The 26660-nt window shown below is 48.3% G+C and overlaps 1 protein-coding gene across 1 annotated transcript in view; it reads right to left on the bottom strand.

Annotated features, from left to right (window-relative positions):
* Positions 1 to 26660, bottom strand: part of MOB1B (MOB kinase activator 1B) — a 251585-nt gene that overhangs the window by 90634 nt on the left and 134291 nt on the right. The window contains exon 4 of the mRNA XM_086961765.1: positions 3724 to 3857. Within this exon, the coding sequence (XP_086817891.1) occupies positions 3724 to 3857 (134 nt within the window). The remainder of the gene's footprint in view (positions 1 to 3723; positions 3858 to 26660) is intronic.

Raw genomic sequence — 26660 nt, forward strand, 5'->3', positions numbered from 1 at the left:
AGGGATGACTGGACGACACATGAAAAACCAGTGGACCACAGTCATTCTTGCAGCAAGTAGCAACACTTATACCAATGGGCCACCCGTTAGAATCAGGAGTTTCAAAGCCACTAAGAACTGTGGACAAGGCCACATCCTAACCGGCCTGTATTGCCTTGGTTAGGACATGTTGGAGATCCAATGGGACACCAGGGAGGACTTGAGCCAACAAGTCCTAAAGGGCATTGGAATGGCATCCCTATAATAACTGGAATTCACTGAACAGAAAGCCAGGCTTGTGGGAAAAAACCTTGTTTCACAAATGTCTCAACTTGCATAGATTCCCTATTGAAGGGAGTATTCAGTTCGGGTTAGACATGCCAGTGGAAGACTGCATATCAAAACTTTCAGGGGAGTGGGGGTGGAGACAAACAGGGTTGCTTGGGACAGGACAATAGAATCTCACTATATGCCTATTGACTGGGGAACAAGAGGAAGACTTGGCAGAAGGTATCTGTTAGAGCCTCATTAAATGGCAAAAGGGCCTCAGACATGTTTTAATCTCCAACGTGGGGAGATGGTGGTCAAGGACTTCAGCTGCTATATACATCACCATTGCATAGGAGGAGAATTCCTTAGTGACTGGACAGGTGATGAAAGAAGACCGGATTCAGGGGACAGAGCAAGCCTGTATACGGTGCTGCAAACTCATCACAGTGTCATAATCATTGTCTGAGTCCATGACGAAAAGAGTGCAGTGTGTGTTTATTCCCTTGTGGAGGCACCAAATCAAGTGGTGAAAGCAACGCCTCAATAGTGGTCACCGCGGCCTTGGTTGACTGAGTCAGAGAGAACAATATGTATCTCCTCGTCCATCTTCACTGGATTCGGCACCTGTGTCTAACTTCTGGGACTATGTGTGAACCGTGGCACTGGAGGCAGGGTCGCATTCAGAGGCAAACGCATTGACAGTCTCGGAGGGACAAAGGGCACTGAGGGCTGAGCAACCTGATGGTATTATAGATGGAAGGCTGCTCAGCTCCTTGCGGAGTTGAAGGCACGCCAGATAGAGTTGTCAAGAGTCTAAGCATGGCCTTGCTGAACTTTATCTGTTTAGGAGTGGTGGAAGTTGTGCCGGAACCAGTTCCGGGATCATCTCCACAGTCTACGGACTACAGGAGAAAGATAGAAAGACATGATGCTGCCCCGCGCTTTCTCGGGTGAATGAGAGAGGTGAGAAGGGGCCGAGTCCCAGTGCAATTTCTTATGTCTCTATACAGATTAAAATGATGATTTGGAACTCGAAGAAGATCGACCTCTGGAATGGCTGTGTCGACTTCTGGAGCATGACTTTGACCTGTATCATCGAGGGGTCTTCTTATGCTTGGTGGTGTAGAGTTATACCTTGCGGTCTCGGATTGCCTTTGGATTGATTGATGCGCAGTCGCTATAGGCCTTATAGTCCTGATTCTACCCCAGGCACCACAAGCACAAAGTAATGTATCTCTCTTTCACAGACATTTGTTTGCGACTGTCCCTACAGGGCTTAAAACATGTAATTTATGGGAGTGACATTTCCTTGCACACTGACCCCCCCCTTTCAGAAATAAAGTAAATGTCTGAGACAAGAGGGCGTTCCAGATCGCCGTCTGGTGGCGCAGAAAACAAGGAACAGCTTGCAGAAAAATAGCTCCTATATAGGCTCTTTATGTCACGTCTGGAATGGCATCAGTGAGTAGCTGTGCAGCACCACCTATAGGAGCACAGAGGTACTGCAGATAAGTTTTCAGATCCAGTCTGACGCCGGGGAAACATTCAAAAGTTGAGGAATCTGTGGCTAGAAGTCTCTATTACAAAGAAACAGTTTGTATGGGTGCACAAAGAGACCAAATAGTAAATATGTTTAAACAATGCAACACAGATTTTTTTCTTTTTCTTGAGGATCTGCTTGTCAACCTTTTCACCTTTGCAGTGAAAGGGTTAATGTAATTAAGTTCTCTCATCCCTGAAACAAAAAGGAAGGGAAAAGTTGATTTTATTTCGATTACAGACTCTTTACACATCATGGAATGAAAGATAATTTGCGGATATGACAATCAATGTTTGGAATCATCTGTACAATGGCCTGCAAGAAAACATCCTCTGACCAGACAAGATCCAGACCACCTGACCTTAAACTGCAATCTGACAAAAACAAACAGGAACCAATTAATCACAATGACAGATTCCGCTGTTAAATGTCAACGAAACACCTCTAGCAAGGAAATTATTTAAAATGGCGAGGTTAGAGATATTTTAGTCTGTGTTATACAGTATTCACATAGTCTTCAATGCTTAAAAACTTTAGTGTGGGGTGGAAAATATCAGGAGGGGAGCGGAAACTACAAATATTAATGGTGGATAGCGGTTATGGACTGGTGACGGTCGAAATGGTTAGCACAAGAGTTGAGATTTTGGACCCTTCTACTGGCCACAAAGCGAAGGGTTAGTAGGAGGACGTTCCACAGAGATGAGCCTTGACAGTTAAATGGCACCTGGAAAAGGTTTTTATACCATCGTTTAGGAACATAATCTGTTCTAGGTAGAGAACCGTTGGCATCTCATCACTTAGTCCGACCGTCTTCGTTGCAGCAGCCAGGACCTGCACAGCACTGCGTGGCTTTGTGCATTAGAACCAAGGTTTTCAACTGACTAGGATGAAGGAGTGTGGATAAAAATCATAAACTAGCCTAAGCCGTCTATGAAACTAACAGGCATCATAGTTTTAAGGTTATACAACTAATTGTAAATAACTGTGTAGCTAGACAAACAAATAACAGTTGTCAACAATTTGAAATTGTAAATCTAGTTTATTAAGATCATTATTTTTTTTAACAGCAAACAAAGGTGATAGTCAGCCAAAATAGGATTCCAACTAGTGCTAATCCTGGTAGAAAATATTGTGCGATCAAGCAATGACTTCAATGCACTGTTTAGTATGGTAGGAAAGTGGGCTAGTAGAATGACTATGCATCATAGTCTATCACTAGCAAAAGGTAGGTTTGTTGCACTCTCTTCAAGAAGCAGATCTAATTAAGGAAAATACACCTGTAACCACTCCTTTTGCAATGGCTGTAGGACTATACAAGCTTGTCAGATACTTGTGAAAACAAAACGCAACTGTTCGGTATGTAAATGCTTAATAGACACTGAACCACTACCAAAGTGTTGCTCTATTAAACGTCGCTATGGGCCATTTTCTAAAACATCCAATTTAAAGTGCATAACAAGAGAGACAAATGTAATTTCTAGACGTATGGTCAAGCTTTAAAGTTAAGTAAAAGATGTATGAGTGTGTGTGTTTCATATTCACACTTCATTTAAATCGTTTCTACAAATCTACGGCAAAAATATACATTTAGAGTATTTCGTTTTGAAGAATGATTCTGCCAGTGTCTAGATCAACTTTAACTTCTTGTCTTCTTCACAATGTGTGGAGCGCTCACATGCACTGCGATATTGAAAAATGGAAATACTGCAATACTGCATTTAGGATACATTGTCATCCGAGATGACAAAGTGAAAGTGATCCAACAAAGTTTGAGAGCCCAACTTTAGGCTTCATACTAAAATACACTATGGGGCAGGTGTCACGGATCTTTAAAGCAGAAAACATGTTGTTCTTCTCCAAATAATGAATCGCCATGCCCAATTAAAATAATTTTGAGATTTGGTGAGAGCTTCTTATATAGCCTCCAAACTTACCAATCTTGGATGGGAAAAGTGTCTCATCATCCAACTGATCCTGCACCCATGTCATCAGGTAATCAATGTATTTGGGCGCTGAACACTTGATGGGCTTCTTTATGTTTGTACCATCTGCCCAATGGTACTCATACCTAGGAAAGCAACAACAAGGCCCAATGGTTAGAAGTGTTAGTCTGTTAGCTTCACAACATAGATTCCGTTTACATTGCATCCTCTTTACAGCTTCTTCATAAATACAGAACTGAATTTATGTACAAAGCAATTTTTACTCGTTTAAAGATGCCAGAATGCCTTCTCAAAGTAACTGTAGATCCGCCTTGTTGAAAATGAACTCCAGTTGACTACAGACTGTACAAATTTCTCTAGGCACAAATGGTAAATCTTTCTTACCCACATATGGTTAGGTGCCTTTAGCCAACAAACTTTTTTTATAGGTGGAATATTGCATGGAATGTGAACGAATAGGCCACCACTTCGTTGTCATCTACCAGTAATAGGCACATTAAAGACAAGTCACTCACCTGTAAGAGTACCTTTACAATCTGTGTCCTTCATAGGTTGACCTGTTTTCTATTATTCTGCCCATTTGTGTGTACCTCTTAAATAGTCCTTTAAGTATATCAAACTGCCTGGAGAGATCGTTATAATAAAAAACTTAGGATGTTAAATGTAACCTACATTTCTGTAAATCCTTTGAATACCATCAAAACATTTCTAGTCAATCCAATGTGTCTGCAGTAAAACGAACTTTTTGAAATTACATCTATGAAAAATATAAAGCTGTAAATAAGTTTTACGCTTAACATGCTTGTGCAGCCTGCATCCTTCTTGATCTATGCTCTTATATGGTTCTGCTTCCAAGGGTAAAGGGGACATGGGATTTCTCGACAATCGGCAATATACCAGTTCCAGCCATTAAAACCAATTTGTACAATTGGGATATTCAACCCATATCTTGTGTGGGACTAGATGTAACCCAAGATTGTGGGGTATTTTTTCCATAAAGTAATCAAAGACACCAATACTGGAGAACCACAGTTTACAGGTAAGTAACTTATGTTCTTCTCCAGTATTAGGGGTGTCTTTCATAGATTCACATGCTCGAATAAGAGTAGAAAGCAGTAATCACCATACAAGTCAAAGGTAACAGTAAGTTCAAGTATATAAGAAACATATCATATTAAAGAGAAAAAACCTTAATGACTGGAGGCGGGTAGCAACAGAGGCTCACCTTTAATGGAAAAGATTCCGCAGCACCGCTTGTCCTACTGCTGCATCTGCGGCGTCTGTGGACTACAGACAGTAGTGCTTCGTAAAAGTATGGCTGCTCGACCAAGTAGCAGCTCTGCAAATGTGTCGCAGAGGTACCCCCGCAAAGAGGGCAGTAGAAGCTGACACAGCTCTAGTTGAATGAGCACGTACTGGAGCTGGAAGAGGCTTGCCAGCCCGTTGATGACAAAAGGTAATGGCAGAAGAAATCCACCTAGTAATAGTTTGTTTGGTAACAGGTTGTCCTTTGCAGATCGGGCCATAGGCCACGAACAGTTGATCAGATTTCCTGAAGGATGCAGTGCGCTGAATGTAAAACTTGAGACAATGTTTCAAATCCAGGGAATGTAATTAACGTTCCGCAGGAGTTTGTGGATCAGGAAAGAAAGTTTTTAAAATGACTGGTTCATTGAGATGAATATCACTGGGGACTTTCGGAATGAATTTAGGATTATTACATAGCGTAACAGCCTCTTTTGAGAACTGGAGAAAAGGAGGCTGAATTGTGAATGCCTGAATGTCACTGACAGGCCTAAATGACGTCCAGGCGAGCAATAGGGCAATTTTCCACGTGAGCAATTTTAAACTTGCTGAATGGATGGGTTCAAAAGGAGGTAGGAGGGGCTGAGACAAAACCAGGTTTAGGCGCCAAGCAGGCGGAGGACGACAAATGGGTGGAAACATACAGAAGAGGCCTTTGAAAAACTGTTGAATGATTCTAGACGAATACAGTGAGGTAGAACCATCATGACGGAAGCGGGAGAGAGCTGCCAGAAATACCTTCAGAGTAGAGGGGGAAAGTCCTGACTTTGCAAGGGATAGGAAGAAAGGCAGGATCTGTTCTGGTTTGGCGGTCATCAGATCCAAGGCTTTGGTGTGGCACCAGACACAGAAACGCTTCCACTTCAACTGATAGGTTTTAATGGTGGAAGGAGCACGGGCGTGCGCTAACACCTCTCTACAGTCAGCGTCAATGGTCAGACGCGCAAATTCATGGTGTTCAGGTTCCAGGCATGGAGCTGGAGCTGGAGGTATGCTGGATCCGGATGGCAAATCGGAGAGGAGGTGAGGCAGAGGATGAAGCGGAATTGGCTCGTTCTGGGAGAACAGGAGCAGGTCCGAGAACCATGGGCGCTGCGGCCACTTGGGTGCGATCAGGATGATATGGCAGGGTTGAAGCCTCATCCTGTGCAACAAGCGCGGAATCAGAGGAAGCGGAGGGAAAGCGTAGCTGAATGCGTTCAACCAGCTGATCGAAAATGTATTTCCGCTCGACTCTCTGTGGGGATGAAGACTTGCAAAGCGTTGGCATTTTCTGTTGGTGATAGTCGCAAAGAGATCAATCTGCGGCTGGCCCCACTGGCGGAAAATGAACTCGAGAGTTGGTTGAATGAGTTCCCACTCGTGGTTGTCTGAGAGAGACCTGCTGAGTGAATCCGCCAGAATATTGGAAACACCCAGCACATGGATGGCTGTAAGATGAATTTGATGACGAATCGCCCATTTCCATATCTCGTGTGCTTGTTGGGAAAGCAAAAGGGACCTTGTGCCGCCCTGCTTGTTCAGGTAATGCATGCTGGTGGTGTGGTCTGTCCTCACCAGCAGAGATTGGCCTTGAACAATCCGTTGAAAAGACTTCAGGGCAAGGAAGATCGCCAGAAGCTCTAGGCGGTTTATATGCCAAGTGAGTTGGATCGCAGTCCACTTCCCTTGTACTGACAGACCTTCGAGATGCGCTCCCCAGCCCTCCATGGACGCATCGGTTGTAAGGGACGCATCGGTTGTAAGCGTCAGAGTCGGAGCAGCGTCTTGAAAAGACCGACCTTTGGAAATGTTCGGCGGAGGGTGAGCCCACCACCCCAGAGCCTCCTAAATGCGGGGTGTGAGAAGATCCTGTCGTTGAATGATCCTGAAATCTGTTTCCACTGCTTGTCTAACTCTTGGACAACCCTCATATGTAGCCTGCAGTGGGGAATCAACTGTATGGCAACACTTTTTTTTTTTTTTTTAAACCTTTATTTGGAGACAAGCAGGGTCAAGGGAAGTGCATACACAATACATACAGACATTTATGGCCATTACAATGGTACGTCAGAACCAAAAAAAAATGATATACAAGTCAGTACAGGGCAGCAGACCAGTCAATACAAGGAGCAACAACGGAATGCACAGTGCAAATTAGAGAGCAATGATCCAGTATGTTCAGGCAAGCTAATGAGACAATACAATACGGACACAGTCGATTAGCGCACAATAAATAAAAACAAAGGAAACACAGATGTAAGGGACACATAAAATAAGGGTACCCGACAGGGATACGACCTCAGTTCCCAGCCATATACTTGTCGTAAGGGGAACTACATCCCCCAATAGTTCGCATGGAAAGGAGACAGCGTAGCCTCTCCCCCAACACTGGGAGATCAGCAGGTTTAATGTAAAATCCCATCCCATCAAGATGCCATCAACCAATCCCTTCACGGTCCCCTGAGTCAGAATCAGAGTCCTGCACAGCTCTGGTTAGGAGGTACACCTGGAGCGGGCTCCAAAAATCCTTCGGTCTGCATCGGACAGGCATAAGGTCAGAATAGACGCTGTATTGATCCTGACAGTATATGAGGTCAGTCACCCAATCCTGAAAGCGCGGCACCCTGCCACGACCCCAGCAACAAGCAACCCTACGCCTAGCCAGCAGCAGGGCCACGTCAACAAATCTACGGTGAGAGGCAGGCACGTCCTTAGAGTAGCCCAGCAACATCACTAAGGGGTCAAATGCTACCCCATCCTCCGCCATAATCTGCAGGGCCTCATGAACCTGAGTCCAATATTCTAATACACTCGCACAACTCCAAGCCAAGTGCAGGAAGTCAGCGCCTTCCGCACGACATCTAGCACACCTGTCATCTTCCGCTAAATGAAACCGTAGTTTCCTCGCCGGGGTATAATAGTACCTCTGAACAAACTTGTAGTGGATAATTTTAAGGCGACAACTAGAAGAAACATTGGCCGTGAGCCCACAACAGTACTTCCACTGCTCGTCGGTAATGGGAGCACCCAACTCGGCAACCCACTGCTCGCGCACCCGATTGGCCGGGACCGAAGGCTGTCTGCGAATCGCCCCGTATAATTTCGACACCAGGTGTCGTCCATCTGAAACCAACAGCACGTGGAGGGGGAGGGTAACCCCAGGCTCCGAAGGGAAATCTGAAAGCAGAGCACGCATGCCCTGCCGTAAGCGGATGAAATAGAACAGCTCTAGAGGGGAGCAAGCAGCCGCTCCAAAGAAATGAGCCTGCGTACGGAAGGCGCCCTCATGAAACAAGTCGCCCCACGTGAGGATGCCCAGACGCTTACACATTCGCTGAAACCCCGCTTCCAGCAACAACGACAGATCAGGATGATAAGACAGAGGCAGAGCCGGCGAATAAAGAAAGGCGACGCCCAGCAATTGAGCCACCCGCTTCCAAGCATCCACCGTGCACGTCACAGTCGTGCGAGGTGTCTCCACGTCGGACACCCTGCCCAAAACCATCCCCTCCAGTGGGAGCGGGTGGGCAACCCAATGTTCAGCAGCAATCTGGGGCATGAACGGCGTGGGGCGCATCCAGTGATAGGCGTAATGCGCCTGAGCGCTGAGATAATAAAGCTCGAAGTCAGGGACGTCGAATCCGCCATCAGCATAGGGCAACGTAAGGGTAGCCCAAGCCACCCGTGGCTGCCTGCCCCCCCAGAACAACCGCAAGAGCTCGGAGCGGAGCCTGCGAAAGAAATAAGCACCAGGATGATACGGAAGGTTTTGAAAGAGGTAAAGAAACCGGGGTAAAACTACCATCTTGATAAGGGACGCCCTACCGGACATGGAAAGAGGCAAGGACATCCACCTGGTAACGTCATCTGCAAGTTTGGTAATAGCCACCCCATAGTTAAGCCGAACCGATTCCTCTCTGTCCAAGGACACGACAATGCCAAGATAACGTAACTCCGAATCACACCATTCCAGAGGGTAGTCAAGGGGAAACCTAGCTACAGCAGCAGTGAGGGGGAAAAATTGAGACTTCCGCCAGTTAATATGGACACCGGAGACCCCCCCAAAAGCGACCAGCTCTCGCAAGAGCGAATTAAGGTTGTTCTCAGGGTCCTTGACATAGAGTGTAACATCATCGGCGTATAAAGAAATACCGACCTGCCGCTGAAGACAATTAAAGGCGCTCTGCTGGTGAAACTGACGAATCCTGCAGGCCAGTGGTTCAATGGCTATAGCAAACAAGAGGGGCGAGAGGGGGCATCCCTGTCGGGTCCCTCTCGTAAGAGGGAACGAGGGGGATAGCACCCCATTCACCACTACCCTCGCCATCGGATCAGTGTATAAGAGCTTAACCCATGAGATGAAGATCCTGGGGAAACCCATTCGACAAAGAACATCAATAAGATAGCCCCACTCAACAGAGTCAAACGCCTTAGTGGCATCGAGAAAGATGGCGGCGACCGGGACAGTAGGATCAATGGTTGACACAAGCGAAAACAAGGTGCGAAGATTGTGGGAGGTAGCACGGCCAGGCACAAATCCCGACTGGTCAGGTAGCACAATAACGGGCATGAGTTCGGCTAGTCTTACTGCCAATACCTTCGCGAGAATCTTGACATCGCAGTTGAGCAATGAGAGGGGCCTATAAGAGCCCACATCCAACGGATCCTTACCCGGCTTAAGCAGCGACGTGATGGCGACCTCGCGCATGGAGCCCGGCAGACGCCCCTCCTCCAGGGACTCCTCAAAAACCTCACGGAGCACAGGGGCCATTGTGTCCACATAACACTTATAAAATTCAGCAGGAAGGCCATCCAGACCGGCGGCCTTCCCATTAGACAGAGACATGATGGCATTCCTGACCTCCTCCACCTCCAGGGGCCTGCCTAAGAACTCCAGATGACTATCCGATAACCAACAAAGTGCCAGCTCATCAAGAAATCCGCCGTATCGAGTCTCACCCGTCTGCTGTGTCGTGTAAAGATGTGTATAATGGTCAATAAAAGTACGCTGGATCTCCGAAGTGTCTCGGCAGCGAGTGCCATCCGGCGACACCAATTCTAGCACGTCAGACCCATGCCTTGGATGTCTAGTAAGGGCAGCAAGGACCTTACCGGGCCGCTCCCCTTCACAGTATCGCCTCGCCGTCCAGTATTTCCCCCTATGCTTAGCCTCTCTAGCAGCCTCCTCCTCATATTCGGAGAGCTTAGTACGGAACTGCGCCAGAAGATCGGGATCAGAGTCAACCTGCATCCTGCGTTCTAAGTCTCGCAAGTCAGCCTCCAAGCCTTCGAGGGTCCGAACAATCAGCCGAAGTACTCCACAACTTTTAGAAATAGTGACACCCCGGATAGTAACCTTGAACGCCTCCCAGATGACCTCGACGCTGTCCACAGAGCCTTTGTTCCTAGGGAAGAACGCCTCTACCTCCACACCAAGCTCCTCCTTGAACACCGGGTCAAGCAAAGCAGTCGGAAACAGACGCCAAGGTGGGCGCGGCCTATGCAACCCGGGGACGGATATAACAACCTTCACCGGACAGTGATCAGAGTACGTCCGAGCCAGATGTATAGCCTCCCGTAGGCCAGCTCCCAGCCCCCTAGAGAGAAACACATAATCCAGTCTTGCCCATGAACGAGCATGCGTGGTGTAATGAGTGCCCTCCTTGGTGGCAGGGTGGGTGTACCTCCAGCTATCGACCAACCCGGCCTCTTCCACAATCCCCCGCAACACTTCTCTGGCCTGAACATTATACTGAGGGCTCCCCTCCGATCTGTCCGACTGGGCATGAAATGCAAGATTGAAATCACCTCCCCACACAATGTAAGTGGCATCCACAGCAAGTACATGACCCCACAAAGTGACAAAAAAAATTGGCGTATCGACATTAGGAGCATAGCAATTAACAAACAATAGAGTGTTCTGCCCAAGCCGCCCCCACAGTAGCACATAGCGCCCCTCAGGGTCCCCAACAAATCCCAGTTCCTGAAATGCGAGCGATCTTTTAACAAGGATAACAACCCCCCGAGCATAAGAAGAATAGGAAGCAAACCTCCTGGCCGCAGCCCACCTCCCGCCAAAGTTGGGGGAGGGAGCGGGACGCAGATGCGTCTCCTGGAGGAGAGCAACATGAATAGCGTGCCTGTCCAGGTACTGGATCACACCACGACATTTCCTGGCGTCATTAAGTCCCCGTACATTCCAGGACAGAATCGATATCTGATCTATAACAGCAGTCGACATTACCCAGTTTCAGGGCCCCACAGGACCCGATAAGCAAATATAGGGCATCCAACTACCAGCAACAGCCAAAAACAGGTCCACACCCTAGGGCGCAGACACCCCCCCACAGACACTCCGCACATTCCCCAGCCATCTCCGAACCAATCAACCAAAACCACAACGACCCCCCCCCCAACCAAACCATCCATGCAACAAGCACTCAGAACATACTGCACGCCGCACGCCACCAATCCATCTCACGCGACCCACAACTCGCATACGTGTTTCTCTTGCATAGCGCACCCCATCACGTGGCAGCCTAAGATGGCGGCCAGTACACTCGGGCCCAAGATGGACGGCAGTACGGACCACATGATCAGTGCCGCCAGCTAGAGAAATGAACCAGCCTAGATAGCGGGCACAGCACCACACCCGTGCACCCAGACAGCAGCAGCACCTATCACACCGACCCAGAGATCCTGGGCAACCAAACATGGACAGCTTCACTCCCGCCCCATCCACCCACCTGAGACCACCCCAACAATCAGGCCATACGCGTCCCCACCCCCACCCATTCCCCAACACACTTCCAGTCAAACAACAAAGGACTAGAATCCAAACCAAAGGTACACATGGGGCACACCCTCCGGGGAACCTTCCAGAGGTGCACGTCACCACTCCCTCACGCCACGCCAGTGTCCGCGCCAACAAGTGTCAGACGGCCCCAGGCGCCGCGCGGGGGGTGGGTGCCCGGAGCGCGACATCAGATAGCACCATCCCGCGGTGCCACACCGACCCCAGGAAACAACACGCACTCACGCAGCTCATGAAAGACATGACCCCCGCACCAACAAAAGTAAAAGCGGGCAATAGGAAGGCCGCAAATGCAGAGAAGGAAGGTAGTAGAACACAAAATGAAAGATAAACGTCCAGAACACTCCAAAAACAGGAAAAAGAGAGACAAAGTCCAAAGTCACCACAATCAGGCGACCTCCTCCTCAGCCGCCGAATGTTCGTCCTCAGGGTCTCGATCGCCTCCCCGATCCGCAGCTGCTCGCTCGCGCTGGAGGCGCTTCGCAAAATCCTCAGCATGCTGTGGGTTGGTGAAGAAATGTTGCTTAGCCTGGTGCGTCACTCTAAGTTTAGCAGGGTACAGCAAGGCGTAGTCCACTTGTAGTTCCCGAAGCTTCTTCTTCACCCCCAGGAACTTACGACGCTGATCCTGCACCATCGGCGTGAAGTCGGGGTACATGGTGAAAGACACCCCTTCGAAAGAGAGGGCCCTGTTAGTGCGGGCGGCCTGGAGGGCGGCGTCCCAGTCACGATAGTTCAAAAGGCGCGCAATGATGGGGCGCGGTGCAGCCCCAGAGGCCGGCCGAGGTCCCAGTGTCCGATGCGCTCTCTCAACGATGAACTGGGATGAGAACACTTCCGCCCCAACGGCGCCCACAAGTAGCCTCTCCACATAAGTCTCCATTTTGCCCACATTTGTGGATTCCGGCACACCTACAATGCGCACGTTGTTGCGCCTGCTCCTCGCCTCCAACTCCTCATTCTTAGCGGCAATGACACGCAAGATATTGTCCATTCTCGCCAGTTGGGTGGTATGGGTGGTCGCCGTGTCATCATGGTCCGAAATGCGCTGTTCCGCCGCCGTCAAGCGCTCCTCGTGCACGTCCAACTTCTGGACAACCGCATCCATGCGCGACAATATCTTGTCCACTTTGTCCACTATGGTGGCAAACCCCTGCCTCATCTCCTGCATCATTTGAGCAAAGTTCGGTGGCGGCGGCTGCGGGACACCATCAGCGACATTCGGGGGGGGGGGGACCGCGAAGTTCCGGCGTCCTGGAGCAAACGCGTCGCCCGCCTAGCCCCTCCAGAATCAAAGGACAATTTGGATTGTTTAGTGTCCGGCTTCCCCATAATGGTGCGCTAGTGATGTAATGGGGGACGAAAAGCAAATAGGACCGAAAGCGGACCAAGGGTACGGCCAAAAACAAAAGGCTCGAATCGTGGGGGCACGAGCAGGCCAGCGCGCCCCGCCACTCCCAACGACGAGAGAATGGCCGTCCCCGCTCACAGTCCAAAGGAGCGAGCTCCCAGAAACCAAGAAGAAGATCCGTTGCGCCTCCGTGAGCAATGGTATCCGGGCAGGCAGATGCAGGAGCCAAGAGATAAGTCCGACAGCAAGGAAGAGCCAAACGGCTTGCCCGGCCAGCGAGCGGGCCCCGATGAAGAGGGGCGGAGCAAGGCCTACACCCCACGTGCAAAGCCCCGGACTGGCATGAGCAACGACGCCGGGCCAGGGGGCATCAGACTTCCAGAGCGCAAGTCGGGGAAACTTGGGGTCCCCGTAACTTCGGCCAGCAACCTCCAAATGGCCCAGGAGTTGGACCGTGGGTAGTCAGTCGGTATCCCAGTAGATCCGTGGGGTCAGATCAGGGCGCAGCGATGGTCAACAAGATCCCTAGGCGGATAATAGCTCCGGGCAGCGGGAGCCTCACGACAGTGCGGCCATTCCGCAGTGCGCCCTCTAGCGCGCCCCCTATGGCAACACTTATTTAAACATTTATTCTTCCATAGACCTTTACAAATACATATATGAAACACTTATTTCTCATAAAGACACACATTCAATGGATGGTGTCATCAGTGATGTCATGAGTGATGTCACTGACCATGTCATGAGTGATGTAATATGTGACATCATCAGCAATGCAATGCAGGCTCGCAAGTTATAGTGAGTCCAACTAACTATAACGTGGGAATTTCAATGGTTTTATGTCAGTAAAATTTCCTGCTTTTTTCAGTGAATTTCATAGGTTTTTTTAAATGCTAATTCCTAACTATATATAGGGCCTAAAACCTATGAAAAGTGATATTTTTTATAGTGAATCCTATATTGTATATTTATATAATACATTTTTTTTTTGCGCCCTGGAGCGCTCCAGGTGCGCTCCTGGTGCGCGTCCCGGGGGGCGCACCGAAAAGCGCAGTTTTCCGGCGCACCCCGGGGCGCGCACCGGTGAGCGTCCCATTAGCGCTATTGCCGCAAACGAAAACATTATCGTGACATATCGCGTAGCCGCGTCCGCGTGATACGCACAGCGTAATCGCATCCGGAAGCACTCTAGCGAATACGATCGCGCAACGTCAGCATCCGACGCGCTTGCGCGACGTGCCCCGGGGGCACGTAGCGTAAGCACGTCGGGTCATGTGACCTGAAAATAACACTTTTTATTGGTGCAGAACAGTTTTGGTTTCCAAATGATGAAAGCCTGGGTCATGTGACCTGAAAATAACACTTTTCATTGGTTCAGGACAGGTTTTTTTTCCAAATGATGAAAGCCCCCACCTTTTTTCCTTATTCGGACTTTGTCCTTTGACTGAGGAAGACCTGTTTGGAGATCTGTGACTAATATTTTGTACTTTAAAATGGCTACAGTAGCAGCAGCAGCTGGAGCATCTGCACCACCACCACCACCACCAAGAGGACCACCACAACACCACAGTGGTGGAGATGAAGAAGAGGAGGAGGAGGAGGAGGAGGAGGGGAGTAGGACATTCCTACCAGAAGACAATACCCCATATAGGCCAAAGCAGCACATTGTATGGGAGTTTTTTTCCATCCCAGAGGGCAAGAAGAAAGTGAATGTGCCAAAGGTGACTTGCCAAATCTGTGGCATTGAACTTTCAAGGGGGAACCCTAATAAGAAATACTTATTTAGCAATAACACCATGATTCAGCACATGCAGCACATGCAGCGCAAGCATCCCAACAACTATGCTGCGGCAGAGGTGAGAGAACTGGCCAGCAACCCTCCCCAATCTTCATCCAGCACCTCCAAACGAAAGCAACCCACTCAATCAGGACCAGAGACCAGGGAGATGGTCCCAAACATACAACCACAGTTTGGGGAATACAAGATCTCTTGTATATTTTGTGGTAAGACCATCACCTATGGTGAGCAAAGCATAAAGCTCATCAACCGTGCTGGTGACAACCACAATTGCCCCAAAAAACAATAATTTTTTCCTTATTTTTTTTTGCACTAGTTGAGCCGTTTACAATTCCCTGTTTTTTGTTTCTCCCCATAAAAATAACAAAAAAAATATAAAATAGTTCATAAAAGCCAACAAAAAGTACAAAATGTTCAAAAAAACATTAAGAAATATAAAACAACAAAAAGAAGAAAAAAACAGTTCTTTTTAGAACTACCTCCAATTTATAAAAAAGGCTACATTTTTTAAAAACTCGGTCATTCTTTTTTCCCCCATGGTACGCTCCCCGGTACGCGTACTGGGCGCTCCCCCCGCGCAAATCGAAGAAAATTTTTTTTTTTAGGGGGTCTACCCTGCCCCCTTATGGTCATTTCCCCCTTTGTTTTTGCCACCTCTTGTGTCTCGATCCTACCGAGACACAAGATGGCGGTCGCTCCGGACGGTTTGGAATGTTTACAGACTCCTGAGAGCCAATCAGGTTTCCGCACGCGAACTCGCGTAGCGTGCTGGTACGCGTCCCGGTGCGCGTACCGGGGCGCGCTTATAGATGTATATATTTTTTTGAACCTAAATTACTCAAAATCCACTGGAGCACATATCTTGAGACATAGCAAAGGTACATCGGGCTACCAGTCCCTAGAATTTTGCCAAGTTTGGTGGAAATCCATTCAGCCGTTCGGGCTGAAAGTGAGGTCGACCGTCCTATGGAAATTAACATGGGGAAAACACGTTTTGGGACCCCCTTTTATCTCGGCCCCCGCTCGACAAATCCCCCCCAAACTTTCAGGGAAGGACCGGAGCGCCGTAAGGCAAATTTGAGGAAATTTTCAGGCAGATTCCTCAACCAGCGCCAAAGTTATTCCCAATAGAATGTTGCGATTTCCTATTGAAAATAATCCTAACTATAACTACCTACTGGCGACCGCCAGTAGGAGATATATATATATATATATATATCGCTCCAACTCCTCACGAACTTCTGCAAAAGGACAAAACAGCACTCGGAGAGTAGATATGTCAAACACGCTGATTTTTATTGCGCGTAAGGGGCACACACAGACGCCTTTCGGCGTGCTGCCTTCGTGTGTGTTAGAGATATATATATATATATTGTACCGGTGGACTCCCACTTCGACGACGGGGAATTATTCAATCATGTGAATCTATGAAAGTCACCCTAATACTGGAGAACTTCTTGGTATCCGAAACTTTTGGTATTTATTAACGGATTGTTTTTCTTTAAGATTTGGAAGTTGAGCACTACGTTTTACATTAAAAAACCCCATGGAGCGGTGTTTTTGTTCCTTATATACAGTGTTTTGTGGTTAGTTTCTACTTCAACATGTCACACAGTGGTCTCTTTTTGACATGTGCTATCTGATCTCTGAAATCAAGTGACATTTAGGTTTGATTACGCTCATTTTCTAGTCATATAGATATATCATCTAGGTTTTTAGAATTGTTGGCGTCATGTTCCAAGATGGCGACGGTTCACAGGGTATTTTCAGGTATATGGGAAGGGGAGTAGACCTTTTATTTCCTTTTTTAAACACTGCGTTGAGTGAATGGGGTGTTGCATTATACACGTCGGTTTTGAGTAGTCCACGGGCAGTTCGCATTACAGTTAGGCGACAGCGTGTTAGTTTATTCTGAGGCAATGGAATCATACTCCGTGTTTCTTGAGGCATAACCTTTTTTCATTCAAGTTCCATATCAGCATTGACCGGGATTACGGTCATTGGGGTTCCCCTTTGGGACTCTGCGGGGCTACACCTAAAAAATCATACACTAGGTATCTTTTAATGTTGGGACATGCATATTTCCATATTAGATCAATACATTATATGAACTTTGAAACTTCCTATTGTTTTTGTTGTAGACTGCATCAGTGTTCATTCACACAGTGAATTTGTTATTGAATGGCAGCGGGAGGTCTTTTAGGCATTCATTAAGTGTGTTTCACATTTACATCATGGAGATTGGTGTTACATTCTATTGTTCGTCGTAGTGGTTGGTGCTTTACATCTAGGTCCACATTTTCATATACCTTTTCACTCGTGCACAGTTTGGGGAGTTCTCTGCAACGCTGCTTGATTTTTGGTGGTCACCACACGCTTTGGTTCACGTTCAGGAGCACAAACATTAGCATGCCTTAGTGTACTTCTATCTCAAAGTCTTCATGTCCTTCTATGGTATATATAACTGGGTTGGGGTGATCTTCCATACACATCAAATCAGATAACGGGCAATATTATGTTCATTATTTTGTTCATAGAGGCCCCTGAAGGAAATTCCTGGGCATCTCCATCAGAATGTTAAAGGAATTTTAGCCACAGTGTATTATTCAACAAATTATTATTACATCAATTTGTTAAAGAACCTTTTGTTGCTGTAATTTTAAAATGTATTTGGATTTGCTTATTCAGAGAAAGTAACAAATATGTAAGAAAGAATCTTTACTTATAAACACCACAATGATGATTTAGATATTGTTTAACACTGTTTGACACGTCAGCAAATGTATGTTGTAATTCAATGCTGTGCGATCGGGCATCAGGTGCAGGGACACTGGTCGCATGTTTGGATTATCAGTAGAGGCAGAAAACCTCTTTCCTGTTTCGCACACGAATAAGTGATAATTTTGATATAATGTAATCGCTAATGATAAACTTTGCAATATAAGGTGTGCACAACACAATACAGTTATTTAGGCCTCAGTGTGCCAGACTGTCAGTTTTCCAGTATTCGTATCTTTCATAAATGTACATGCTTGAATCATTCCCAGTTGTCAAAGTGGGAGTCCCACTGTAACATAAAAAAGCAGTAATTAAAGAACTTCCATAGGCTATTATGGAGGCACCATGCATTTAATAGCCTATCTACCTCCTGCTCTAAAAAAGGGCCAAACTTAAATACAACCAATCAGTAACCAGCATCCTCTAGAACCTTCCCAAGAGAGGCGGAGTCCCTCAGATTTTCGAGCACAAGTGAGGATAGTAATACTGGAGCGTAAGAGGAGCCTCTCCGGGGAGGAGGGTGGGTTGAATGTGAATCTATGAAAGATACCAATACTGGATAACTGCAGTTACAGGTAAGTAACTTATTTCTTACCCAGTAGTGGGGTATCGGTCATAGATTCACATGCTAGAATCCGAAATGCAGTAACATAAAATAAGTAAGAACTCTTAGTGGATGGCGGGTAGTGGCAATAATATTTCAAAATATATTCACAAAAGGAGTGTCTTGTGACAGTATTGGTGCAAAAATAAATGCATATAAAGGCGTTGATATGTGAAATAAACATCTCTATTATCAGCTTAAACAAGTATACCAACTTTTATAACCAATAAGGATACATATTCAAATGCAGATCAATATGGACAACAGAAAAAAAAACTTTAATTACAGAGGCTCACCTTCCTGAAATAAAAGACATAGTACTGTCTGTCCCACTGCTACATCAGCACGCTGTGTCGACTCCAGGCTGCAGTGCTATGTGAACGTATGAGTCGTTTTCCAAGTCGCAACTTTGCAGATTTTTTCCAGTGGAACCCCAGTGAACATGGCAGCCGAGGTGGAGACTGCTCTTGTGGAGTGCGCTTTCAGTGTCCTTGACAAAGGTTGGTCTGCCTTATCGTAGCAAAACTGAATAGTGAGTGCTATCCATCTTGTGATGGTAGCTTTAGAAACTGCAGTGCCCTGACTACTTTGCCCAATGGCTACGAACAATTGATCTGTCTTGCAGATAGATTTAGTCTTTCGCAGGTAGAATTTAAGAAAACTCTTAATGTCTAGAGTGTGTAGTGTTTGTTCCGCAAGTGTAGAAGGATGCGGGAAGAAAGTCCAGAGAATGACAGGTTTGTTTATGTGTAACTGCGAAGGAACTTAAGGGATGAATTTGGGATTGGTTTTGAGGATTACAATTTCATCTGTAAAACGAAGGAAAGGATGTTTTATGGTGAAAGCTTGCATTTCGCTAACCCTTCTAGTTGATGTTAGGGCGAGCAAGAGAGCTACTTTCCAAATCAGATACCTGATGTCAGCCCTATGGATGAGCTCAAAGGGTTGCTTTATCAATTGTGATAGGAATAGATTCAAGTGCCACTAAGGGGGTGGAGCTTGAAGAGGTGGCTAAGTTCGAAACAGTCCTTCCATGAATTGCTGTACTCTGGCAAAGCAAAGATAGTCATGTCGGGGAGCACCTATTTCTAGAGAGAGCTGCAAGATTAACTTTAATTGAGGAGTATACCAGCCCAGATTTTGCCAAAGAAAGTAAGTACGGTAGGATTTCCTCTGGAGCAGAGATACACGGATACGGATGTACCTTGCTTTGCAGACACCAAAGGCAGAAACACTTCCATTTCAGTCTGTACGTCTTGTTGGTGCTATCCGCGCAAGATCTGGCGATAAGGTCATTGCACTCTGGCGCACTAGTCAAATCCTTACATTTAAAGAATTCAGAAGCCACGCATGTAAACTAAGAGGCTGGCTCCAGATGACATCTGATTGGTTCCTGGTCAACAGAGTTGGTGTCGGTAGCAGACGGATGGGCTGCGCTTCCGAGAGGAGGACAAGCTCCATGTACCAGTGCTGTCTGGTCCATCTGGGCGCTATCAGAACAAGGCAGCAGTGCTCCATTTTCATGTTCGTAAGGAACTTGGGTATCAGTGGAATCGGAGGAAAGGCATAAGCATATATTTCTGACCAACAAATTGAAAGAGCATTCGCCCTAAAGTTTGGGAGAGGGAATCTGCTTGCGAAGAACCAGCATTTGGAATTGGTGTGGGTGGCAAACCGGTCCAGCGCTGGTTTCCACCCAATATGAAATAAATCCTGTCCAGCTGTCTTGTTCGAGCTCCCATTCGTGGCAATGGTCTTTGGTCCTGCGGAGGGAGTCTGCAAGAGTATTCTGAAGCCCTGGAACATGTTCCACTGTTGGGATATCCTGTGAAATGTGAGCCAGCTCCAGAGCTGCTGGGCGTCCTGCGAGAGATTAAGATTTGGTTCCTCCTTGTTTGTTGATATAAAACATGCTTGTGGTGTTGTCTGTACGGACCAAATCCGACTAACTTTTTATCCGAGGGAGGAAAGCCTGCAGAGAGAGAAAAATGGCCTTTAACTCCAGCCTGTTGATATGTATCTGACGCTAGGACGAGGACCATTTTCTCTAAATCTGAAGGTCTTGACGATGACCTCCCCAACATTCCATGGAAGCATCGGTGGTGACTTAATTTCGGGATCAAAGGCAAAAAGAGAAGGCCCTGTGAGGTGTGACTTCAAAGTCCACCATTCGAATGCCTCTCATATGCCAGGAGTGATAGTTATCACGTCGACAATGGATCCCATTGTTTGAATCCATTGACATTGGTGTTCCTCTTGCAAAGGCCTCATGTGACGACGAGCTAGTGGCACTAGGTCGATTGCTGAGGACAGCATGCCCAGTAGAGATTATCTCACAGAAGTGCACCTTCTTTTTGATAGTTTGAGAGCCAAGGTTTGCAACAGATCCTGACTTTCTTGCGAAAGGAAAGCTTTTTTCTAAATGGTGTCCAAGTCGGCATTGTCAGACTTGGAAAAACGGATGGTTTTCGATGGTTTATAGAAAGACCGAATTTGCGGAACAGAGCTATGCAATTTCTTGTAGCTGCAACAGGCAGACGAGCCGATGGGAGCTTTCAGGAACAAATCGTCCAAATATGGAAATACTTGGTGACCCAGGTTATGCAAGGAGACTGCCACTGGGGGCAGAAACTTGGTGAAAATCTGCAGAGCAGATTTGAGGCCGAAAGGTTGGACTCAGAACTGATATTCGGTACCAGTCACTGTGAATCAGAGGAACTTTACGTTTGGGGTGTATAGGAACGAATATGCTACTTACCAGTATGCATCTGTTCTTGGCATGTAGGGCTGCTGACATTCATATCTGTGCAAAGATCGCCGCCTAGTGTTGGGTCCGGATGATTGCACATTGTTGTCCTGGAAGAGTCTTCGAAGTATCACGAGATAGGTGGCTCCTCCCCTGGACTACAGTGCTCATGGGCATCGACTCCATCCTCGGATTGTTTTTAGCCATTGTGGCCAAGATGGAGTGAAACTAAGTGAATGATGACCATGCTAGAAGTATGTGTGAATTCTGCAGCTGCTACAGGCGCCGGGGAGGAGGGCGGGCGATATGAATGTCAGCAGCCCTACATGCCAAGAACAGATGCATACTGGTAAGTAGCATATTCGGTTCGAGGCATGTGGGCTGCTGAATTCATATCTGTGCATAGAATACATAGCAGTCCCTCCATTAACGGCGGTCGCCCATGCCAGCTACAGCAGTTTGGAAAAGTGTTTTTAGAACAGCCTGCCCTACAGCTGCCTGCTGTTTGGAGTGCACATCAACACAATAATGCTTTGTAAATGTGTGTGTGGTAGACCATGTGGCTGCTCTACATATGTCTTCCAAAGGAATATTTCCAAGGAATGCCATGGAGGCCCCCAACTTTCTGGTGGAGTGGGCCCTCGGTGGAATGTTGAGAGTACGCTTGGCTTTCAGATAGCAGATCTGGATACATTTAACGATCCACCTAGCAATACCAGCCTTGGAAATGGGGTTACCTTTGTGGTGTGGTGCAAAGGCAACAAACAGTTGTTTAGTTTTCCTAAAATCCTTGGTCCTACATCAGGGCCCTCTTGACGTCAAGGGTGTGGAGCATTCTCTCCGCCAATGGCTCAGGATTTTGGAAGAAAACAGGCAATTCAATAGTCTGATTGATATGGAATTGAGACACAACTTTAGGAAGGAATTTAGGGTTAGTGCGAAGCACTACCCTGTTAGAATGAATTTGAATAAAGGGCTCTTAGATAGTTAGTGCTTGCAGTTCACTAACTCGCCGCAGCGATGTAATCGCTATGAGGAAAGCCACTTTCCACGTCAAGAATTGAATCTCGCAGGAATGCAGTGGTTCAAAGGGAGGACCCATCAGCCGGGTGAGGACCACATTGAGGTTCCACTCCGGGGCTGGTGGAGTCCGCGGAGGAATGACTCGTTTGAGTCCTTCTAGAAAGGCCTTAATGGCAGGCACTCTGAAGAGTGAGAGGTGCTGCCTGTTCTGGAGATAAGCGGCCATTGCAGATAGATGTATGCCAACGGAAGCATAGGCCAGATTACATTTGTACAGATGGAAAAGGTAACAGATGATATTCTGAAAAGACGCATCTAGCGGGTTAATGTTGTGGTCTGCACAATAAATGACAAACCGCTTCCATTTTGCAGCATAGCATGCTCTGGTGGTGGGCCTCCTTGCCTCCCGAATGATGTCCATACAGTAAGAAGGCAAGTGCAGGTAGCCAAACTCTAGGACTTCAGGAGCCAGATCGCCAGGTTGAGCTGTTGCGGATCTGGATGCTGAATGTCGCCATGGCTCTGCGTCAGAAGGCTGGGTGTGAGACGTAGCCTTTGATGCGGTACCACGGACAGTTCCAGAAACGTGGTGTAACATGGTTGGCGAGCCCACGTTGGAGCAACCAGAATGAGAGTCATTAAGTGCTGCCTGAGTTTACGTGCCACCAGCGGTATCATTGGTGCTGGGGGAAAAGCGTACGCAAATTTGCCTGACCAGTTCATCCATATCGCATTGCCCTGCGACTGTGGGTGTGGGAACCTGGTGGCGAAGCTTTGGCATTTTGCGTTCTCCCTTGTGGCAAACATGTCTATCTCTGGATGACCCCACCTTTGGAAGTACGGTTGGAGTACTGATGGATGTATCTCCCACTCGTGCATCTGGTGGCTGTGCCTGCTGAGCAGGTCCGCCATCTGATTGTCCTTGCCCGGGAGGTGTTCCGCCAGGAGGAAGATGTTCCTCTGAATGGCCCACTTCCACATGCTCTGAGCAAGATGAGACAGCTGCGGAGAGTGTGTTCCTCCCTGCTTTTGAATGTAGTACATGGCTGTCATGTTGGGCGTCCGGATCAACACGACCTTGTTGCACAGATGTACTTTGAAGGCTTTGAGTGCCATGAAGATTGCCATCAGTTCGAGAACATTGATGTGCATCTTCCGTTGCTATTGCGTCCATAGTCCTTGCACTGTGTAATGGAGTACATGAGCTCCCCATCCCTGGAGAGAGGCGTCCGTTGTCAGGATGATCTGTGGCACAGGCTCTTGGAACGGTCGGCCCTTGCAAAGGTTTCGTGGATTCCACCAATGCAGAGAGTTGTATACCCGACCGCTCACCAACACTAGGTCTTTTAACTGCCCATGAGCCTGAGTCCACTGACGTGCTAAGCACTCCTGAAGCGGGCGCATATGTAGTCTCGCGTGCGGGACTATGGAAATGCAGGAGGCCATCATGCCTATCAACTGCATGAACACTCTTGCTGGAAGCGAGTGTTGAGGTCTGAATTTTTGTATCAGCGAGTGAATGCTGCTGACTCTCACTGAATTCGGCTGTGCTGTGGCCGCCAGAGTATTTATAGTCGCACCCAGATACTGCCGTATGTGGGCGGGCTGGAGGTGGGATTTTGGGTAATTCAGTGAGAATCCCAGATCGTTCAGGAGGTGAATGGTGTGGGACATGTGGGCGGCACACTGCTGGGCTGACTTTGCTTGGATGAGCCAGTCCTCCAGATATGGGTAGACGTGAATGTTCCGTCTCCTGAGATGCGCCGCCACTGTCGCCAGGCACTTCGTGAACACCCTGGGTGCCGTGGTGACACCGAAAGGCAAAACCTTGAACTGGTAGTGCTGGTTTTGGATGGTGAACCGGAGGTATTTCCTGTGTGAAGGGTGCAGTGGAATGTGAAAGTAGGCATCCTTTAGGTCTAAAGTTGCGAGAAAATCCCCCTGACTGAGCAACGGGAGCACCTGCTGCAGGGTCAGCATATGGAAGTGCTCCGACAGGATGTAATGGTTGAGTGGCCTGAGGTCCAGGATGGGCCGGAGGGACCCGTCCTCCTTTGGTATTAAGAAGTACAGGGAGTAGACCCCTGTGCCTCTTTCTTGCATAGGCACGAGCTCTATTGCTCCTTTTTGGAGCATAACGGTGACTTCCTGCTGCAATAAGTGCAAATGCTCGGCAGACATAGGACGGTTTCTTAGGGGCATGTTGGGTGGAGTGGATGTTAACTCCAGACTATAACCGTATTGAATAAGTTTCATGACCCACCTGTCTGTGGTGATGGACTTCCAGACCGGCAGGAACTGCTGGAGTCTCCCCCCGACCGGTGTTGTGTGGTCGGGGGGCAGTGACAAGGCGTCACTGTTTGCTAGTGGCAGAGGATCTGGAGCTGTTGTTTCCACGACCTCTGCCCTTGGCGCTGTTGCCACGATATCCACCTTGACTCTTGTTGGTGTATGTGGACTGAGTGTAGCCCTTGTAGTACTGCGTGGACTGGGAGAGCTGGCCCCTTGAAACTCCTCTAGTGCTTGAGCGACGAAAAGACCCACCCCGAAACTGCTGGGACTGTAAGGCACCCATGGATTTCGCAGTCTCAGTGTCCTTTTTAATTTTTTCTAGGGTGGTGTCAACCTCCGGGCCAAACAGGTGATCTGGGTTGACTGTTTGGTTAAGGATCGTGGTTTGGATCTCTGGCTTAAATCCAGAGATTCTCAGCCAGGCATGCCGCCGCAGCATAACACTAGTGTTTATAGCCCTGGCGGCGGTATCAGCCACGTCCAGAGCACACTTAATTGAAGCGTTAGAGATCAGCTTCCCTTCCTGAATCAGCCTCTCAGCCGCCTCCTTGTATTCATCAGGCAGGTGCTGCAACAGGGTCTCCAGGGTGTCGTAGTGTGCCCTGTCATAGCGCCAGAAGCGCTTGTGTGTTAGAAATGCGCCAGATGTTGGCTGCCTGTGTTGCTACCCTCTTCCCCGAGGCCTCAAAGACCTTGGATTCTTTGTCTGGGGGAGGAGCATCACCCGTAGTCTGAGAATTAGCCCTCTTCCGGGCATTCGAGACAACAAGGGAGTCTAGAGGCAACTGTCCTTTGATGTAGGTAGGATCAGTAGGCGCCGACTTGTACTTTTTGTCAATCCTAGGGTTTATCACCCTCGCCCTGGTAGGTTCTTTAAAGATCTCAGCAGCATGCTTCAAAACACCTTTCAGCATATGCAGAGTCTTAACAGTTTTTTCTGAGACTGAGAAGGTATCAAAAAGGAAGCCGACATCCACAGGGTCAGCATGGAGCTGGACGTTGTGATTGTTCGCTGCCCGTTCAATGAGGGCATTTAAAGCCGCAGAGTCTTCTGTAAGGGACGTTTTTGCAGAAAACAGTTGAGGGTCTTGTCCTGATTGAGGGTCCCCTGGGTCACCACCAGTGGCCCAGGGTTCGTTGGTATCCTCAGGGTCTGTATAGACAGGATAACTGTACTCATCCTCATCATCCCCCCTCACCAGCGTCCACATCAGAGTAAGTGGGCGAAATATTATGAGTCTGTGGGGAAAGTGGTTCCACCAGAACAGGAGTGAAAGAAGAGTCCTTTTTCTTGAGAGGGATCTTGTAAGACTCCATTGGGCGTTCAGGGGCGATTTTCCGCTTGTGGAGGGAAAGCCTGCCCGTTTCGGCATCGATGAAGTGTTCCTGATGCTCTTCCGCAGAAGGTCATCGAGGATGTGGGCCGGGGACCACCGCTGACTACTTCGGCGCCGAGGAGACCTTGTCAGGCACGCTGGCGACTGCCTTAGGAGCGAAAGCCTACGGCACCGTCTTTGGCGGCAACGTGAAATGGATGGGCGTGGACGCCTTTAGTGGTTTCTCCACCGGTTTCGTAGGCGGAGGATCCTTCGGACCGGCCGACGCGGTTCCGTCCCTGATGCGCTGCAGGGAGTCCGTCACCTTCTTGGTGAACGCGGCGGATGGGGGCGCCGGTTCAATGGAATCCTGAGGCCCCATCTGGAGTTGACTCTCGGGGCGCCGTGCCCTTGGCCTTGTCCTGCTGACGCGGAGTCGCGAGAACCTTCGGGTCATCCAGCCGTTTCTTCGGGTCACCGAGAGCTTTCTTCGGATCGCTTATAGCCTTCTTTGGGTCGCTGAGGCTTTTGCCGGCGTCGACCGTCTTCGGCGCCGACGCGCTCGGCTCGACCACCTTTACTTTAGTCTTTGGCGCGGCAGACTCCGTCTCGACCCCCTTGACTTGAGCCTTCGGCTCGACAGCCACCTTCGGCTTCTTCGGCGCCGAGGGCTCCGAGGCCTTGGAGCCGACCAAAGCGATGCGTACTTTCGGTTTCGAGGACGGCACCTGCGCAGTGTCTGGAGTCGAGACCGTAGGTTTCACTTTCGGTTTTCCAGGGAGTGGCTCGGCAGCAATGTCCGTGGCCGAGCCCGAAGGCGGGGCCGTAGAACCCATAGTGAGATCTCGGGTAAGGCCCGAAGGCGATCCCTCGACCTGAGCCTCATAAATTGGCACGGCCCCAGAGTCAGTTTGAGGAA

The sequence above is a fragment of the Lissotriton vulgaris genome, chromosome 3_1, assembly GCF_964263255.1.
Source record: "Lissotriton vulgaris chromosome 3_1, aLisVul1.2, whole genome shotgun sequence".
In the NCBI taxonomy this organism is placed as follows: domain Eukaryota; kingdom Metazoa; phylum Chordata; class Amphibia; order Caudata; family Salamandridae; genus Lissotriton; species Lissotriton vulgaris.